Genomic DNA, 20402 nt, shown 5'->3' on the forward strand with positions numbered 1-20402 from the left:
GAGACAGTCTTTCCTTTCCAGCCTCTGCACTCTACCTAGAACTCTGATCCATCGCTTCGTTAATAGCGTAATGCCCCCGTGCTGCCCCGCAGTGATGTAATTAGCTACCCGGCGCATCACAGCAGGAGGACAGACTCCCTGGAGGCCCGCACTTTGCAGCAGAGTTCTGCATCTCGTCAGTGCCATAGGGAGTTTGCAGGAAGCCATGTGCTCACAAGCTCCTAGACCTAGACTTTAGAAATCAGCCTCTGGCCTCGGCGGGGGGGGGACCGTGTTCTCCAGGTAGCAGGTGTGCTCCACGGCAGTGTTTTGGGGTGGCGTAGTTGTGGGAACGAGAGATTTGAGGTGGAGAGAGAGATGAAGAGGGTTGAAGTGACTGTGATTTGCTTTGTCTTCCCGTCACACCCAGGCCCCTGCCAGACCTTTTTTAGCCATTAGAGGGCATCCTTGACTCTGAGGCTTGAGCACCGGATAGGGCAAGCAAGGTGTCGGTTAGCAGGGATCACTTTGTTCAGGGAGAGTGCTCTAAAGCCGTCTAGTCCCGCCCTTTCAGTTCATAACTGGGGAATTCAAGGCCTTGAGTTACTAGTGCTGGAAACAGAGAAGAATGCAGATCTGTCAGCTAACCTTTGTTCTGCAAATGTTTATTTTTAGGTCAATCAGGCATTTACAAGAAGCATCAGCAACAGATGGAAAAGGCAAGTTCCCTTGTGCTCTTTGGTGCTGCAGGTCCTTCCCCAAAGCCAGAGGCCGGGGCACTGCCCAGAGGTGGAGGTGGAGGCAGAGGGGCCGTGGTCTCCTGGGAGCGAGGCTGGGGAGCCCCCGGGGGCTTTGTGAGAGCAGCCAGGGTTGTTTGCTGGAGAGGCAGAGGGTGACCTTTGCAGAGGTCAGCCACGGAAGGAGGCTTGCGGGTGATTGCTGCTGATGGAGATGATTCATTCCACTTCCACTCGTCAGCGTGATTTTCACCTTCTCCAGACTGAGTCAGGAGGAGGAAATCTTGTCTGGGAAGGACCGGATAGCACTTCGCTGTGAGAACAGGAGGTATTACGGATTGGGGATGGCTATGTGTAAAGCATCCCTTCCTGCCGATTTAACACGCTTTCAAAATAGATGTGTCGGTATTAATTTAAGATGAGACTGATGCCGGAGAGAACCTTTGAAACTCTCTGGTTTTTAAATGCTTGTGCCATGGTAACATCTCCTTGGTTTTCTAACCATCCCTCCTAAGAAAAGAAGCCACAAAGAAAATGCTTTGTGTTTCTGAGCTGATTTGAATAGTGCACCACTGCAGGCCGTGGCATAAAGGGGGGCTTCTTTGGACCCCCAGGGCTTTCTCGGTGCTCGGAGCTGCCTCTGGGTCCGGGTGCTGATAGCAGTGTCCCTTAGGGCAGATGATTCATTCGTTGTTGATGGAGTTTTGTTGCTGACCTGTTTATTATTATTATTATTATTATTATTATTATTATTATTATTATAAAAATGTGGATTCATTTTAGGAAAATTGGGAATCAGGTAATAGGTACCAATCTTATTTCGCACTTGCCATATAGTTAATACCACATTATTTTCTTTAAGTTGAACTAAACCCGACTTCAAGGCTTCCCGCCAGTGTCCGGCAGGATCCTGGGGTTTTACAAAGAGCACCACACTCGGGGGGCCGCTGCGAGGCTTGTGGTCTTGGCCCACAGTCGTTGCTGTGGAGACTCCCGCCATCCAGCCCTCGTAGCTCTCTGGCTCTGGGCGGCCTGGCGCCAGGGGGTCCTGCCACCCCAGGCCTACCCGGCCCAAGTGGCTGCAGGCCCCACTCAGAATGTGCCAGCCCGTGTTTTCTTTCTTGTCCTGGGAAAGAGCTCTTTTTTGTTTTCTCCTCTTTTTCTTCAAAAGCACTGGTTTCCCTTTTCCCTCTGGGACAGATTCTTGTCAGTTGGTTTCAGCTTGAACTTTGCATAAATGTTTTGCTTTTAGCCTGGCTCAGAGCTCAGAGAGCCCTCCTGCCTTCTTGGGATGGGGTAAGGGGGAGTTACAAAAAATAAAACACTAATTAGAATCCTAATAAAGCACCCTGCCACAAACAGAAAAATCCAAAGTAAAGAATAAAAACTCACCTTCTGAGGATAACTATTGTTTGGGAGATAGTCTTAGCTTCTTTCTTCTTTTTCTGTGCTTGTCTTATAAAAAGGTGCCTTTATTATTATTTTTATAACAATGAATAGGTTGTTCTCTTAATTTTAACATATTGAGGGGCACCCAGCTGGCTCAGTTTGCTGGCTTGGTTGGTGGAGCGTGTGACTCTCGATCTCAGGGTTGTGGGTTTGAGCCCCATGTTGGGTATAGACATTACTCAAAAAAATTTAAAGTTGAAAAAATTTTTTAATATATCCAGATGAGACATTGTACTTTTTCATCTTTTTACACTTCAGTATTTCTGGGTTCATTTTTCTTACTGCTTGGCTGAAAATGTTTACAAATTCCAAGGAGGATGTCCTCCATTTGGTGAGTTTTATGGGCACTTTTCTTCTTGGCCTCATCCTTCCCCTTTGTGGATTCCTCTGACCATTCTTCACTAGCTCTCTTCCCGTCTTCTCCATCATCCTGGTCCCTCTGACTGCCTCTTGGCTTTCTGCACCCAGCTTTGCGAGGGCTTGGGCATGACTATGGTAATGAGTTGTCTCTGTGACCATTCGTTCCACGAGTGGTTGATGGTTAGCGGTTGATGTTTAGTTGGGTGAAGCCCAAGATGGGGTCGAAATTGTCTAGGCACATCTGTAGTGAAAAGAAACTATGGAACCTGAATGCTCTTGTCATTGCCTGGGGCACACGAGGCAGTTTCTCATTTTTTCCACCAGGTGACAGCATGCGACCTCTTCAGCAGAGAGCGAGTATAAAAACAGGAAGTCACACCAGCACACCAAGGCTCTGGCTCACTGGTTCTCTGGTTGACATACTGTTAAGAGGGGCGTCTGGGTGGCTTAGTCGTTAAGCATCTGCCTTCGGCCCAGGGCGTGATCCCAGCGTTATGGGATCGAGCCCCACATCGGGCTCCTCCGCTAGGAGCTTGCTTCTTCCTCTCCCACTCCCCCTGCTTATGTTTCCTCTCTCGCTGGCTGTCTCTCTCTCTCTGTCAAATAAATAAATAAAATCTTAAAAAAAACAAACATACTGTTAAGAAAGTACCCATTTCTCATCAGCAGATATCACAAACCCTTTGAAAGGGGGACGGAGTAGTTAGAATGGGGGTGTCTTAATCCCTGTTCTTTCACTGACTCGATTTAGGCCGTGGCTGCTGTTCAGCTGATCTGCAGATGCACATTTCACTCAGTACCTTGAAAAATGGTTATGCCTGTAGCTCTTCCAGAGTCAGGACAGCCATGTTCCCGCGGTCAGGTCCCCCCTGCAGAGAACTCTCAGGAGTGGCATCCCCCACCCCTCAGTGGCACGTCGCCCTGGGGTGTGACGGCAGAGCGGATGACACAGAAGTGGGGCAGAAGCCGGAGTGAGCACGCTGCCGACCTCCCGGCCGCAGGTTCCCTGGGTGTTGTGCTTGACCCCCGGGCTCCTCAGTCCACCCTGCTGCGATCTAGCCCACCCCAGAGGCAGCTGGCAAAGTGAAGGCCATGGGCAGCAATGTCTGCTGCTAGATTTGGAAGCATTTTGCCGGGTGGATGCTGATGCTCTGGTTCCTGATCTTAGGCTCTCTGTGCCGTTGACTCCACTCATGACCTTGACAGTGACTTGGGCTTGAGACTCTCAGCGCGAGTGCAGTCCAGGCTGACTGACAGCTAGCGGGGGAAGTGCTGTTGGCAGTGGCTGTCCCTGCGTTGGGTATGGTGGGTGGCTTTCGGAGTGCTTGTTTGGAAGTTGTTTCTTTGTTTCTGGAGTCCTTTTGACTGGACCGGAGGGAAACCCTGAGGCTGCAGCTGCCCGCTGTCCTTCAGCCGCGCTTTGTCTCCTCCGTCACACGCTGTTGCTCCTCCCAGCTCCCCTGTCATTTGGTGTCACTGCTGCGCTGCGTTCTCAGAGCAGAAGCTTCGTGAGTCTCCCGCAGCCCCGAGCTCAGGGTGCACCGTGTTTTGCCCGCCGGCATTGGCTGTCACTGCCCTTGAGCGTGGACCTGTTGCCTCCTTTCTCCACCGTCATTACCTCCGAGGACTGGCCAGGGGATAGACGCCCTGCATTTATTGAACAATCTCTGCTGCTGCTCGTCATCCCCCCCCCCACTGCCCCCCGTGTTTCTGAGGAAGATTCAGAGGAAGTGTTCTGAGGGTTCTGGGCTTTTATGTGAGCTTCAAAGGCATGTGAACAAACAGCGACTGGCTGGTTGCAGGGTTTGCAGAGGCCTGGCTTCACTGGGAGTGGCTGCCACGTTCTGCAAGTAGCTGCGGCCGTGGGAAATACTCCTCAGGGTGGCAGTTCCCACGAGGGTCCTCAGGGTCACACTGTTTTCGCCACCAGCCGTGGTCATCCTTTTTGCTGTTGACGTTTGCACCGATGGTACGAGAGCAGTGGCAGGTCTAACAGTGGTTGCCTGAGCATTATTCAAGGCCGTAGCACCCAACTGTGTTAGCGGCCGTTGCTACCTGCTTGCTGGGGGTGAAAGAGGCTCGTTTCACTGAAGAGTGGCCTCGATGAAGTAGCAGAAACTACTGTGTTATTGAATCTCAACCCTTACACCTATGTCTTTTAAAGTTCCAAGTGTCATGAAACAGGGAGTACGCGTGAAGCACTTCTGCCGTGCACCGAAGTATGACAGTTGTCTGAGGGGAAAGCACATGTGCAGTTGTTGGAGTTGCAAGCTGAACCAGCTGCTTTTCTCTTGGGACATCATTTTTGTTTGAAAGAATAAAACTTTGGTATGGTTACTCAGACATGAGGTTTTGCCAGACATTTTCTTGAAAATGAACCAAGTAAACATGTCAGTTCAGGGAAATGACAAGAAGTATTTGTTGCTGGCGATCTCATTTTCACTTGAAAGCACAAATGTTAATTTAGGAAAACTTACATCCACCATTGAAGGCTTGACAGCTTCCCAGTTCTTAAAACACCTATGTGAGAAGGGGTGATATTAACAAACGTGACTTTTAAAAAATATTTTATGACAAAAAGTGTCACTGTTTCAGAGACCTGCATGACTCCGTTGAACAGTATCTTCCACCTGGCCAGTGCATGTTACACAGTCGTGCAGGAATGAGAGAGCCATTCGAAGTACAAGATGGACCAGTGGATTTTTTTTAAAGATTTTTTTTTTAAAGATGTATTTATTTATTTGAGAGAGAGTGCGTGCGCGCGTGGGGGGGAGCAGACTCCCTGGTGAGCGGGGAGCCCTGTGGAGGTGGGGGGGCCTCCATCTTCTGACCCTGAGAGCATGACCTGAGCCAAAATAGAGTCAGATGCGCAATCTCCTGATCCACCCAGGCACCTCAAGATTTTAAGTAATCCCTACCCCCAAGGTGGGGCTCGAAATCACAACTAGCCAGGCGCCCCCGGACCAGTGGATTTTAGTGACGGATTATGAAAGTTTACTGATACAGTTTCAGATTCCCCACCTCACCAATCTTTAGGAAGCTACCACTTATCAAGTTTCAATGTCAAAGAAGACTTCACAGTTCTCTGAAAAGGCCTACATATGCATAAGGCCATATTTTCTTCACATATTTCAACCAAAACACTCTGACGGCAGATTGATTACAGAAGCAGATACGAGAATCCAGCTACATTCTGTTAAGCCAGACATTAAAGAGGTTTACAAAAACAGAAAACAATTCCACTCTTCTCAGTTTTTTTGAATGAGTTATTTTTTATGGAAAAAATATTTATACTAACATGTAATGGATTTATTTTGTCACTTTTAAATTGATTATTAGATACTTTTGAAATTTGTTTCATTTTCTGACATGGTAAATATTGGTAGATTTTACCCACATAAACAAAAGTTCTTTGAGGTCCTCAGTCAGTTTTTTAAAAGTATGAAGGAATCCTGAGACCGAAAGTTTGAAAACCCTGTGATAGGAATGAGGCTTCTCGAATCTCTCGTGGTCGTCACAGCCATGACCAAAAAGCCTGCCTGGTTCTTTTTTCCTGTGCCTAGAGAGTTTATTTCAGACTTACTGGCCAGAGTCTCATGGCTGTTTAGAGTCCATTAGTTCTGGGCATCTTGTGCCAAAAATAAATATGTTTTATTTGGGTGCATTCATGTAAACAGACCTAATAAAAAATCCATTGATGAGAAAGGAAGAAAATTACCCCTTCCTGTTTTTGTAAGTAAAGTATTTTTAAAAGATTTTATTTGTTTATTAGCACACACGAATGGGAGAGCAGGGGGGTGGCAGAGGGAGCAGTTGTGGGGGGGAAGCAGACTCCCCGATGAGCAAGAATTCCCAATGCGGGGCTTGATCCCAGGACCCTGGGATCATCACCTGAGCTGAAGGCAGATGCTTAACCAACTGAGCCAACCAGGTGCCCCTGTAAATAAAGTTTTATCAGAATGCACCATGCCCGTTTGTGTATGCATTGTCTGGTTGCTTTTGCACTTCAGTGGCTGAGTTGAGTCGTTGGGGCAGAAATCATCGGGCCCACAAGGGTGCTGTCCAGCCCACTACAGAAAAAGCTTGCCAACTCCTGGCTGTCGTAGACATTAAAGAGATACCATTTTAAAACTCATGTGTATAACAGAGTGCTTTGGAAACTGTAAAGTTTGCATAGAGATAAGGAATTACCTGCATTTAAGCATTTATTGAACCTCATCTTTGTATCCAGAACTGTGTTGTCATTTGATTGGGGCAATAGCTTTTGCATCATTATCTGCTCTGGTATTTTACCTAACTTATTATTCTAATGGGAATCTGGGCTTTTCTTTCACTAACGAGATGGCTTTTTGTTTTTTTTTTTTTAAAGATTTTATTTATTTATTTGACAGAGATAGAGACAGCCAGTGAGAGAGGGAACACAAGCAGGGGGAGTGGGAGAGGAAGAAGCAGGCTCATAGCGGGAGAGCCTGATGTGGGGCTCGATCCCACAACGCCGGGATCACGCCCTGAGCCGAAGGCAGACGCTTAACCACTGTGCCACCCAGGCGCCCCTAACGAGATGGCTTTTAACATGAACTGCCCTCAGTTTACCAACAGAGCTCTGGTCTGTACATTTCCACCTGGGCTGCAGTTTATAAGCGCTATCTTCCCTGACTATTTGACTCAGTTCCTGGTTATAATTTCAGGTTTGTCCAATCTTTATTTACATTTTCTGAGTAGAAACTAAGGTGCCCCGGGCCCATTGGTGCTGTAGGCAGTGAGGATTATTATTAGGTTAGACCTGGAGGCCCTGGGTCAAAAGCCCTAGCGTGAAGAAGGGGGTCAGGAGAAAGGGGGAGCCTCCCAACCACACATTCGGTGTGATGTCCCTTCCCTAGCACTCAGGGCCGGGGGGGCTCTAGGACTGGGTGCCGCCCGGGTAGGGATGAGTTCCTCCGGAATGGTTCTGTGCCGTTTTCTGCTCTGCCCTGCCCTTGAAGATAGCATTGGGATTACCCCCTCTGGAGCACTGTTTCAAGATAATAGGAGAGAAGAGGCAGAAAAAATGAGATGCCCTTTATCTGGTCACTCAGAAAATTTTCATCCTTCCTTTCATCCCTGGGTGCGTGGCTAGAGCATATGCTTGTAATCCTCTCCTGACCCTGAAGTCTGTCTGAAGCTGTACCGTGACAGCCCTGTAAACCGTCCTCTGCTCCAGAAAGGTGACGTGCTGGCAGGCCAAGGATGCTTTCTCTCCAGCTGGTGTGATGCAGGGGCTTAGGAAGCCCCTCGTCTGTCATGGGGGCGGGGGGCGGTGTGGCCTTCTGTCCTGCACGCAGGGCCCCTCGCATCAGAGCGTGGCCAGCTCTCTAGTTCCCGTGTGGCTATGGGGCATCTGTGAGTGTGTGATAGGAGGGGGTTTGTGGTGCCAGAAACTGGGTGAGATTTTGTCCGTGTGTGTGTTTACCTGGGCAGAGGGTTTGTGGCTTTCAGCAAATTCTCAAAGGAGTCCGTGACCCTAGAAAGGGTAAAACTACAGCTAAATAGACTATTATGAAGAAGTAATGAGAAAGAAAGAGTATTTGATTAGACTGGCTTAATACAATGATTTTCCATTTCTTTTAATCACCAAAACCCTGTTTTCATTACTTTCCCCTAGCAGATCACCCAAACTTCCTTTAATGTCGTTAATATAATCATAGCTTTCAAAATAATCAACCATTGTTACCATCCTGAATTTAATATAGTCTGTAACCAAAAGCAAAGAGGCCTCTATATATCCCCAGCCTGAAGAGCAACCACATTGTGGACACACTGCCTTTTTTTTTTTTTTTTTTTTTAAGACTTTACAAAACATGGGGCACTTTGCCACCCAGCAGGCCTGGTTTGCGATCTGAGTTGGTATGCCCTTCCTGGTCCTGGACAGGGTTCTTCTGCCTAGTGGCCCTGACTTGCATTTGGTTTCTGCGAGTCCTGAGTCACAGTTGAAACCAACTCTTCTCAGCTGATGCCTGCAGTATTTAGGGAGATCCGGTTCTCTTATGGAGAAGATGTTGTCTTGCTGTTGACCAGGCTGTGTCATCAAGCAATGGGACATCTGACCTTCTTCCTCACCCAGCCCATTGACAACTGTGAGTGTGTGCCATGGACAGCCGGGGAGTGGCGTGCTCCTTGGCTCAGCCCAGCATCAGCCGTGAGGTAGACTAGCGAGGCTCCCAGCGTCATGAGCGTGCCGCAGGCTGGCAGAGACAGGAGCAGAGGCAGATCAGCGTGGGTCTTTTGGACCCCACCTCACACCCCCAAAGGGCCTTTGGTGTTTCTGGAGCAGAAGGGAGGCAAGCACAGAGATTCACCAGCTGTGACGGCAGAAATCTTATAGTCTTCCACAGTGTGTGCTCTGGTCCTCAGCCAGTCTCTTGAGCCATTTTTGCTTCTTTCTTTTTCTTGTTCCTCTACGGTAACATTTGCTACTATAAAATGCATGGCCCTTAACTGTTCAGTTTGGTGAATTTTGACCACTCCTGGATCATTGTTTTAAATGTATATTGGAAATGTATTTTTTTTTTAAGATTTGATTTTTTTATTAGAGAGAGAGAGAGAGAGAATGCGAGCTCACAAGCAGGGGAAGGGGCAAAAGGGCAAGCAGACTCCCCATCAAGCAGGGAGCCTGATGAGGGGCTCTATCCCAGGACCCTGGGGTCGTGACCTGAACCGAAGGCAGTTTCTTCACTGACTAAGCCACCCAGGTGCCCCTGCAAATGTATTTGAACCACTTTTCACATGGCCCTCAATAGTTTGAAAATCAGAGTTTCCTTCTCTACAAAGGTCTTGTCTTATCACCGCCGTTCCCGTACTTGCTCCTGATACTGTCTTCATGAGATGGGTTAGCGGGATCTCCTCTTAGTGGAGGCCAGAGGCCACCTGGTGAGCTGGTCTCTCCCCAAAATGGACACTTTCAGGCCAGTGTGGTCCCGGATCAGCGTGTGGCTTGGCTTTCAGGCCTGTGCTCAACCACGAAAGTGGGGGTAGCTGCTGTGCCCCCACCCCCTCCGCAGAGGGAGCTTGAACTCGGAGCTTAAGCAGACTGTGGAACCGCTGAGCTCGAGGGTGAGTCAGAGCGATGCTGACGCCAGACAGGCTCTGCTATCATCCTTATTTCTGTAATTTTTGTGTTTGACTCAAAATTCCCTCTGCAGCATGGCAGGGAAGAAGCAGGAGAAAAGGATTTTGGGTAGGTGGGGATGGTTTTAAGCCTCAAGGCTTTCTTTATACCCAGAGAAGGATTGTTTTGGAAAATTTTCACCCTGTAAGAGACTGTCATGGGCCTTTGCTTCTGTGCGTCTCATAAATCATCCAGTATTAACTCTTCAAGATGGATTGCTGGCAGCTCCTGGGCCTTGCCAGGCATTTGGAGCCCTGGGCTGCCAGGGGATTACAAAGCTATGAATTGCCTTTCTCTTAGTGCACAGTGTGGGCATCGAGAGCGTGGTCTTTAGAGAGAGGTGGACTTGGGTGTGGATTGCTGGCTTCTCTACTTACAAGGCCTGAGTCCTTCCTCCGCGAGGCAGTGGTCAGCAGGTCTTCCTTCACGGAGGCTGTCGTGAGGTTTTACACCAGAAGCAGCACGAGAGGTGCCTGGCGCGTGGTTCCTCACTCAGCCGATGCTGACGACCAGTGTTGTGGTTCAAGACCATCCGGGCAAGTCCGCTGGGGAGGAAGGGGACTGTCTGTCTTCTTGCCAGCCTCTTCATTCCTCTTGGGGGTACAGAGGAAAGGTAAAAGTCTAGAGAAGGGGCAGCACCTCCTCTAGATGGGGCACCTTTGCTCTTGCTTCTGGTCACAGAGATGGCTGCCTTGGTAACTCTTTGTTTGTTTGTTTTTAAAGATTTTATGTATTTGTTAGGGAGAGAGGGTGTGGGGGGAGTGGCAGGCAGAGCAGGCAGGGAGAAGCAGGCTCTCAGCCGAGCAAGGTGCCCGATGCGGGACTTGATCCCAGGACCCAGATCATGACCCTAGCTGAAGGCAGACACGTCACCAACTGAGCCACCCAAGCGTCCCTGCCTTGGTAATTATTTGAAACAGATGGGTACTTCCTGGCCCCGTGGGCAGTTCTGTTCTTATCAGTAAAAAGTAGTTGCCAAAATCTAGAGTCCTGGCCATTTCCGGGGGCAGGGGGAGGAGAGCCCATAGCAGGAGGTGGGCCTCGCAGGAGCTCCCAGAGCAGGTGCACAACCTCCCTGCCGCCTGCGTCTCTCCTTCCCCATTCCCGAGAGGTTCTTCAGAGTCCTTCTGGCCAAGTCCAATTCTATAATAGAGGCAGCCGGGTGTGTGTACTAGGAGAAGCTCTCAGTGGTTCTGGTGTCCACCCTGGGGAGAACCATTGCCATAAGAACATCCTGACCACGAGCAGACCCATGCCTGAGAAGGGAGGGACGGGCCAGGTCCAGGCACACGGAGCCTTGACAGTGCAGGGACTGGAACTTGGGGCTCTGGGCTCCTGTCCGAGGCATTTTCCTCCCACCAGACTCACTCTTTTACCATATTTGCTGTTTGTGGCGGTGGGGTCAGAAATAGCCAGCCCGGACTCCAGGAGCCTTGACTCCCAGGGGAGCCCGGCCTGCCGTGAGCCAGTGAGCGGCAGGCTTAACAGCGTTCTCAACTCCAGGGACAGCTTTTTTGGAAAAAAGCAGAAGGAGGCTTGGGATTCCAGGCTGCGACCTGCTGCCTTGCTCTTTGCTCCTTGCTTCATGCTGGTGAGGTTTCCCTCCGGGGCTGGATCCTCCCCGCCCAGCGGGCTGACACATCGTGCACAGATGGCAGCGCCGCTGCCAGGGGAGCCCGGGGCGCGCCGGCAGCCCCCACATCCCCACTTGGTCCGGTCGAACTCACTGGAGCCGGGCTTCCTGCCAGATGTGGCAGCCGCTGTAGCAGTCTATGGCCCAGTTGGTGTCCAGTCGATACTAGATAATCCTAATACTGTCACAGGAGACATTCGTGGAGTGCTTTCTGGGTGCTGTTTGCTTTCCACGTAATGTCTCATTACCTCTGCCAACAACTCTAGTGGTAGGCATTGTTATCCTTGTTTTACAGATGAAGAAACAGGCTCAGAGAGGTTCGGTGGCTTATCTGAGGTCACACAGCCAGGAAGCAGCAGAGTTGGAATTTGAACCCAAGTTGTTCAGATGTGCAGGGCCTGCACTGTTACCTGCTTTGTTTTTCAGTTCAGTAAGTCCGCTCCCTCCCTGCCTTCGCTGCCTGGCCGTGACTAGAACACCCAGGAGGGGGCCTGGCCCTGGAAGCAGCAGTCTCGTAAACAAATGTCTTGCATGTGACTGGAAATGACATCTGTCATGATTGGCAGGTTTTGTAAACAACCCCGAGCTTCACTTACTGTGGCTGCGTTTCCTAGAGGCAGCGCTGCTTGTCCCCGGGTCTGTTTGTCCATCCTGGCACGCGTCCTGAGCTGATGCGGCATCAGTGCCAGCAGTGGGCGCACAGGCTCGCCTTTGAGGTCCGTGGCCTGCCTCAGCTCAGGGTGTTTTACAGCGGCCTGGAGGGTGTGACGTGGCAGCTCCTGACTCCGGGGAGACATTAGATGCGGTGCCTTCACCCCTGTGCTTCCCTCCCTATCAACCGCAAGTTCTTCACCCTGGCGGGGAGGGAGGGGACCATCAGACTGACCTGGTCTGTCCATCTCCCCCAGCCAGCCTCCGGGGTGGGGTCTGCACTGATCAGGAAGTGCCTCACCGCCTTTCAGGAGGGACCTCTGCAAATTCGAGGCTTTTGACTTCAATTGGGCTCTCATTCTTGGTTCTTTGCATCCTTTCTCCAGAGAGATTGTTCTCAAATGTAGATGTGACCAGGGCACCCCCCGCTTCAGACCCTTCAGAGGCTCCCTGGCACCCTCAGCACCGCCAAGGAGGACAGTTGGTGGTCTTCTGCATTGGCTCGTTTACGGCCCTCCCCGTGGCCCATCCTGTTCCCTGGTCTCTGCACAGTCCAGCCTCCAGCTTCCTCTTCCCCACACGGGGGCCTCTCACCCCCGAGCCCTTGTATCTGCTCTTCCCAAGCACTGTCCACTGGCCTCTCCGCTCCTGCTCTCTCCTGAGCCTCGGTCAGGCCTCTGCTGAGACACCAGCTCCTTTGGGAATCCTCTCTCTCACCCCTGTGCCCCTGGTCTAAGTTGGGAGCCCTTCTCTGGGTGGGGCCACAGCAGCCGTAGCCTGTCCGGCACCCTGACATCCGGGACTAAAACCTTCACGCTTCTCTCTGGCTGGCTGATGGTGCGCGGTGAAGCGGAGAGCAGGAGTTCCATTTGTAGGATTTATTTCAGCAAACGAAATTCAGAAGAGACTTTTCAGGCATTTTTATTATCTAAAGGGTCTAAGTGTTAATGTTGTTCTTCCTTGGTTGTTCACAAAGAAGAGAACTGAATGTTCGTGTGCAAGAACTGTTTCGCGTGTTGGGGGGGGGCATTTCCTTGACCATGTGAGTAGCAAATGCCCACGCAGAAAGACACAAGGAAGGAACACTGGTGTGTGAAGCATTAAATCCATGGTGGCTTAGCTGTCCGACACAGAATTCTCAGGTTAAATGCTGGGCCCCCAGTGGGGCTTCTCCCGTCCCCCAGTCAGGCTGGAGCATCTGATTGTATCCTGCGCTCCGTGTCACTCACTTGATATCTGCGCCCCTCCCACTGGGCGGGTAGCGCCTGTCTTTCCCGGAGGGACAGCAGCCTCCTGGGGCAAAGGTCACGGCTGCCCCATCTCTGCTGGGCCATCCCGGAGCCTGGCCCAGAGGCAGAGTGAATGGCAAACTGGATGAGAATCAGAGAGATTTAATTTTAAAAATGACAAGACTACCAAGAGGTTGCCAGATAAGAAAGCTTTTGCTGATCTGCCTGCTTTCATTTAGCTGCTTCCAACGTTGCATGGATGAGTCCCTTCCAGCTCAACACCTGGGTGTTACGGCCTCTCAATTTTGAGGGCTAGATTTGCTGTAAAGATTTTCTGATCCTCTCCTCGTGGAGGCGTTCAGTTTCTCCGAGGAGGTTCTTGCCGATACTGTTAGTTGGTAATCACGTTGAAGATTAACTTAGGATTCCAGGAATTTCTTTTGGAACCCCGAGCTTGACTGCCCCCCACTAATCATGAGCCAGAGGAGGGAGAGGAGGAAGAGGAACCCTTCTCCACCCATGGCGCCATTCTTAAACGGAACCAGTAATTGAATGCTATTAAGCCAAATTAATTTGCCTCCTGTAGGAAGGTTTATGATGAATGAAAGGCTTGCTAATTGGGGAGGGAGCCAGGCTACCCTCTGTGGTCATCAATATTTCATGGCCATAGGCGGTGGCAGGAAGTTAGCTGTCCTGGCTCCCTGACCTTGAGCGATCCAAAGGTAGGACACAGCCAGCAGGGTTGTATTTAAAGGGCTTGTTACAAGTGAAATTTGCAAGATGCACTTGTGCGTTAATTGAATGTAGACCCTCAGCCAGTGGGAGACGCAGGGCCCCACCTGAGACTGGTCCTAGTGAGGAGTGCAGCTCTGTCAGCCACAGTGGCAGAGCTGAAATGTTTACCAGTGGCTTTGGGGGGGCGGGGGAGTCTTGATTTGTAGCGTCTGCCGCTTTCTGTGGTGTCAGTATCCCCCCAGCACTGCTGCTCAAAGCGCCTGAACCCGGAATGGGGAGGTGCACCCCGGCACACCACTGGAGCTAGGACCCCCAGCCTCCTGCTCCCAGAGCTCCCTGATTCTCCTGGTGACTGAGGGAAATCCTGCCACGCCGATGCATTTCCAGAAATATAGATGGGCCCCTGGGCAGTCTTCATCTGCATCAGACTTGGCCTCTGGACAGAGGGCACTTGAACGTCACTTGTTTGTAAAAATGAAAAAAGTTAATGTACCTGTCATTTTGTTCTTCTCCCTAGCTGCTATTAACTTAGCAAAGCTGAAACTTTTCAGACACTATTACGTCTTGGTGAGTAAAAAAAAAAATCCTAAATCTGTAAATAAGATCAGTTCAAGGAGTAGAGCAAGTGGACTTCCAAAGAATTGGCGAGAGCACAAAACATGCTACCTGGAGCTGTGCAGATTTCATTTTATCAAACCAAATTGTGTCTCTCGGTAGGGAAATGCAACAGCCGAGTCCCGCCTTCTTCAATGTTCGCTTTAAATTTGCCTTAAATACTCAGAAAAGTGATACATGCTTGATGTTTTCTTACAATGCAGGGATTATAGAGACAGAGCAAAAGCCCTTTATGACCCTGATCTTCTACCCCTTGCTCCCTCCCCCTCCTCCAGGTAATTTCTCAACAGTTGGGTGGTTATTTCTCTAGGTGCTTTCCCAGGCGTATGCCAGACGGAGCCACCCCTTGGCTTGCTTGTCTTCCTCATTTGTAAAAATGAGATCACACCTGAAATCAGGACTGCTGGCCGTGGAAAAGTCCCTATGAACATACATCAAAGGCAGAACCTGCTATAAGTTCTAATGATGATAATTTCTTGGACTATATAAGGTGTAAACTCTTCAAGAGTTTGCTTCCTGATTCCTAAAAGGAAGTTTGAGTCCTCTTCCATCTGTGGGTTGGACAGTTCCTTCCCTGCAAGCCCACCCACCTGGGCGTGGTCCCAGTGAGCCATCCATGCTCCAGGGGCCGGCCCGGGAATGCTTGCACATCCTCCCTTGCTAGAGTACTCAGTGTTACTGGTACGTCCTCTGGGTGGGGACCTCAGATCCTCACCACCTCTGCCGAAGAGGCTACAGCAGTGTGGACCCCGTGGACTTCGTTTTGCTATTACCACTCGAAAACATTCCTCAAAGCCTGGGAATAAAAAATACTGTCCTTTGGGGATTGAGGTCAATGGGTTGTGTATTTGGAAAAGGCGAGGAAGGGGTGACTCCGGAGTTGAGAGCGGCCACACCCAATGTTTTGTCCTCCCCACGTTGGGTGGTCACCTAGAGATGAGGAACGAGTCCCTTTAAGCGGGACCGGCGGAGAAGCCGTCTCTGCCACGTTCATTAATTAGTGCCCTGAGTATCAAATGATTTTCTTCAGGTAATTCTGTCTTCCCTTTTGTAGTTCCTTTGTGACAGCAGGTTGGAAGAAAGCAGTGCCGTCATTTCTGTGTTGATTTTATTTCTTCTTTCTCCCCCCTCCCCATAGATCGTATGTTACATATACTTCACCAGGATCATTGCATTTCTCCTCAAACTCGCCGTTCCGTTCCAGTGGAAGTGGCTCTACCAGGTGCGCTGCTGGGGGCCCCGGCGGGGAGAGGGGGGACCACCGTGCAGAGTCTCTGGCTGAGGAGAAAGTCTCGGGGTGTAACATGAGGTTGCTCCAGAGGGATCAGGCAGCGGCCACTTCTGTCGCTTCGGGTCCGCCGTTAAGATTATCTGTTTGTCCAGGAAAGCTGCCTGGATTACATGAAAAATCTGGAAGTAATTGCATTATTGATTTTAGTTTTCAATTTTACAAGACTTTGAAGAGAAAGCCTCAGGCAGAGAGTGTGAGCTTTGCCCTGGATAATTAAAACGCAATGAGACGTGGTCTTTCCTTCAGTGCTGGGGCTTAGAAGAGCTCAGAATCCAGAGCTCCCTTCTTTGCACAGGAGTATTTCAGTAACACAGTGTCTTTGCCCTATACTAGGGCTAGTTACCTACCAGGGGAAGCCACCAGATGATGTGGGGCCTTTTCTCGTTCTTGCTCTTACCCGAACGTGTAGTTGGCACCCAGTGCTGTATTCGGGTGTAGGGCGCAGCGACGAGGAGACTTTTCCTTGAGGCACCTGCTTGGTGCTGAGGGCACTATGGGAAACATAGGGTTATAAAGAGCTTTTAGAAGAGTCCAGTGAAGACTGGCTAAAGCATGGGGTCTTAACTGCCATCTCTGGGCAGAGTGCCCCTAGCTGAGGCTCCGGCACACCTTGTGAGGGGACCCTGCCCTACCGCCGCCCTGGCCTTTGAGTCAGTGGTCAGCGCGATGGGGGGAGGGGGAGGCCTGTGCCAGTTTGTTTAGTTCCACTGCTTTCTGAAGAACAGCATTGCTAATGCCTTTCCTTGGGGTGGGCTTTAATTTGCAGCTCCTGGATGAAATGGCCACGCTGGTGTTTTTTGTTCTAACGGGCTGTAAATTCCGTCCAGCTTCAGATAATCCCTACCTACAACTTTCTCAGGAGGATGACCTGGAAATGGAATCAGTGTAAGACATCTCCTTTCTCGCTCGTCCTTTGCCCCGGGCCCCAGCTCGACAGCACGGTGTGAATCGGAGCAGCTTCCCTGCATTCCGCTGCTCCAGAGGTAGTACCTCTATATTTAGCAGAAGGAAATGGACACTTGAGCCCCAGGCTGTCTTATTCAGTTTGAAGTACAGTATGTGTCAAGCATCGCTCGGTCTTTGCAGGGGAAGTGGAGCTGGCCATCCGATTAAGCATCGCTGAGCCTGCTTCCAGTAAGCCAGTGGTGAGAATCTGGGCATCGGCTTGGCCTGTTCAGCACTGCTGGGAATGGGCAGCCCCACTTCCTGTTGGGCCCCTGCCACCGGGAGCTGATGTCTGAAAATGTGATCATCTGAGTCGTCTGTGGGTCTGCTCATTGTCCGCAGACTCCTCTGTCACCAGATAACGAAATGGCTTTTCCCAGCTAGCACCGTAACTTGACCTCTATCCGAGCTTTCAGGCGGGCCTTTCTGAGTCACAGGGCGAGTGACTTTAGGGTCCTGTTTTCTGGGAAAGGGCACTTATTATCTAGGAAAGTAAGAGTGATTGAGAGCGTTGGCTTGTTTACTGATGAACTCTGATAGGCTAGGTCGGTTGTTGTGTTTGATGGTTGGCCTAAGGCTGAGTGTCGCATGTGCGGCCTTTTGACTTGTCTGGATTCAAAGGCTGAGCTCCGGCCCCTGCTGGGCGCTGCTGGGCTGTCGGGCAGCACAGGACCGCTCTTTGTGCTCGGCCCCACCGCCGCAACGATAAACGGAAGGCAGCTCCCACCAAGGGGCCCCGGACAACAGCTCTCTGTGCAGAAGAAATACCTTTTTACAGATGGCAGAGGGGAAGGCAGTGGGGCCGTCAGATGTGCCTTTTCTAGAAGGAGCGGAATCTGAGCAAGGAACTTGGTTGAAGGGGCTCAGATGAGAGCGGGGTAAGCAGCCTCGGGAGACGTGTGTTCATCCATTCCCTTCGCAGCGGCCCTTCCCTGGGGTACGCAGCCAGAAGCCGAACGGCTGGGTCATTCCGCCAGCAATGTGGGAGTTCCACATCCTTTCCGTCAGTCATTGTATCAGAAGCACGGAGGCATTGTGACGATATTTTTGTCTCGTGGCAAAGTTTTTGAAAACTTTTGCTGAAGTTTGTTGTTTCTCACTGGCAGTATGTGACACGTACCTTAGCAGGGGGGTCTGAGTGTGCTCAGATCAGGGCAGGAAGTGGGGGAGCAGACAGACCACGAGTCACATGGAGTCTAGAGGGAGTGTGTCCTTCATCCCGGCAGGCTGGGGGGGAGAGCGTGATGTTGGGGGTTATCCGTTGGTGGCCTCCACTGACACTCCTGTTGTACGGGAGGAGCACTGTGATGACACCGTGTGGGCCACCCTGTGCTAGCGGGGGCTGCTCTTCAGTGGCAGAGAAGCTGCGTATATCCCAGCGAGGGAGTCAGACCACAGGTGAAGCCTTTGTTTAGGGTAGTGCTGTTTCCAAGGAGCGCTGCTCCTGCTTGGCCTGTGAAAGAGAAGTTGGGGAGTCGACTGAGGCCAAGGGCCTTTAAGTCCGCAGGGAAATTGTTCTGGGGCTTCTCTCTGGCTGAAAGTTCTGCTGTTGAGAACGTTCTGTGGATGGACGAGATAAGTCCGAGCAGAACAGGCCGAGGTGGTGGCTCCAGCCCTCAGCCTGCAGGTGAGCGGGAGGCCTGATGGCAGCTTCTTGGGGACACCACTGCACCGCAGCCTGTCCCCTCCCTCGTCTACTTGGAGGTGCTGTTCCCTGGATGGCACCTCTTAAATCTTCCAGAAATAAGTCAGGCAAGCAGAGCCATTGTTTGTGTTTTCTAGAAGGTCGTGAGCTCTCTGTCATCCACCTTGGAGGGTGTTTGCTGTAGAAAGGTCTGATCCTCACCACAGAACAAATACTACTTCCTCTTTGTGGGAAGGAATACTCCTTAGGCCCACGCGTCCCAAAAGAAATCCTCTTCCTAACGAGTCTTACCCACTGGTGGCCCATGAACACTGAGCTGGGCCACTCACTGACCTCATTGACTGAGATTCTGGGTAGTTTCTCTTCTACCTGTTTTCACTTCCTTTCTCCGAAATGCTCCAAATGTTCATTTGGGAGGCGAGTCTTGCCAGTTGAGCCCAGGACAGGCCAGGCTCCTCCTGAGGCTAGAGTGCTGTCACCCTCCCTCTGGCCCAGGCCCGCGCACGGTCCGTGCAGTTGCCACCCCACCAGGCCCAACTGGCTTCTCCTGCGGAGCCTCCAGAGTGTGGGTGCAGCCAGAAGTACCTGACTTTCTGTCGTTTTCTTTTTTTTATTTCTGTACACAACCCTCTTTGGGCTAAAGCTTGCAAGGTCTTACCAATTTTGGTAAGAGAATTTATCATAAAAAATTCAGCCGGTTAAAAAGTATCGGATGCAGTTTCTGTGATCAGACTTGGTAGCTATGCATATCCTGGACCATCTGAATTCTTTTCTGCTATCTTGAGATGTCAGAATGGGAAGAAATATTTGGTGTGGGTTCCAGGGCCGGGAAGTTGCCTCTCTGGGGTTCCCAATCCAGAACGCTGGCCTCAGGGTTGCCGGGAACCGTTTTCTACTAAACTGCCTTCGTTCAACTGGAAACGGGAGTTAGAGACTAATAGAATTGTTTCTCAGCCAGGCCTCTCCACATCTCACGTCCAGAAAACACTTTACAGTTGGCCTCTGCTTGACGGTTTGGTTTGGTTACAGAAACAGATGTGTCCAGGGGCCACTGAGGCCCAAGCTGACAGTGTGGCACAGCAGGAAGAGCCACGGTGCCCGGAGCGCCCCTTCTTATCGTGCCTGTGTTCAGTAGGCCCGTCTGGTTGCAAGCACAGATCGTCAGGGTTCTGCAAGGAAAGGAGGGGCCACCTTTTAGTTGGAGAAGAGAAGTGGGAGGCAGCGCTGGGTCCGTCTGCTCTCTCCAGCTCTGTCACACTTCCGTGCTCCTTCTCTCTCTGTCCTGCACACTCTCTCCTGAGCCCACGGGGAGCACAGCTGCTTGGCTTGGCGTTGCTACTGTCCCCTCAGACCAGCTCAGGAGCTGCTGGCCCTTGAGGCCGGTGCCCTGCTGAAGTCAGGAGTGGCCGCAAGTGCTTCCCTGAGCAGGCACTGGAGGCGGAACAGCTTCTGCCTGAAGTGGGCGCCGGGCTTGGCCCCATTCACTGGGTCCACGGGGGCCCCACTGGCAGTTTGGAGCCCCAGCCAGTGCGGCAGCCCAGCCACCAGGGAGCTTCCAGTCTCGCTCGGGAGCAGTGTAGCCAGCCCTGCAGTAGGGGGTGAGCCTGGGGCTGAGAGCAAGGGCGTCTCGCCAGCTGGGGCGAGAAGGAGCAGGTCAGGCCGAGAAGGAGTGAGCAGAGGTGAGAAGGCCAGGTTCGCCCTCTCCGACCTTGCTGTCCCCGCCTGGGAGTGAGTGCCGATGGCTGCGTGGCAGCTCCGGGAGGCCGTGCCTGCCTTTCCAGAGTTTCTGTTAGACTGGGGGTCGCCGCTGCCCATTGCTAACCTGAGCTTGGAGAGCGCCTTTCCGCACTGCGTGCAGGGCCTCTGAGAGCCGCGGGCTGTGCTGCGTGGTGCTGGTCACACGGTGGATTTTCTGCCTTTGTCCCCCTTCAGCTTTTACACCCAAAGAGGGACAGGCAGGGAGGTGCCTGCAGAGCTTTGACGTTGCCG

The 20402-nt window shown here is 51.3% G+C and overlaps 1 protein-coding gene across 1 annotated transcript in view; it reads left to right on the plus strand.

Moving 5' to 3' along the window:
• The window catches only part of GPR107 (G protein-coupled receptor 107), a 70150-nt gene that overhangs the window by 41152 nt on the left and 8596 nt on the right, over positions 1 to 20402 (plus strand). Inside the window, exons 14-17 of the mRNA XM_026514186.4 lie at positions 655 to 698; positions 14435 to 14484; positions 15671 to 15754; positions 16590 to 16708. Coding sequence (XP_026369971.1) covers positions 655 to 698; positions 14435 to 14484; positions 15671 to 15754; positions 16590 to 16708 — 297 coding nt within the window. The remainder of the gene's footprint in view (positions 1 to 654; positions 699 to 14434; positions 14485 to 15670; positions 15755 to 16589; positions 16709 to 20402) is intronic.

Source organism: Ursus arctos, unplaced genomic scaffold, assembly GCF_023065955.2.
Source record: "Ursus arctos isolate Adak ecotype North America unplaced genomic scaffold, UrsArc2.0 scaffold_18, whole genome shotgun sequence".
Taxonomy (NCBI): domain Eukaryota; kingdom Metazoa; phylum Chordata; class Mammalia; order Carnivora; family Ursidae; genus Ursus; species Ursus arctos.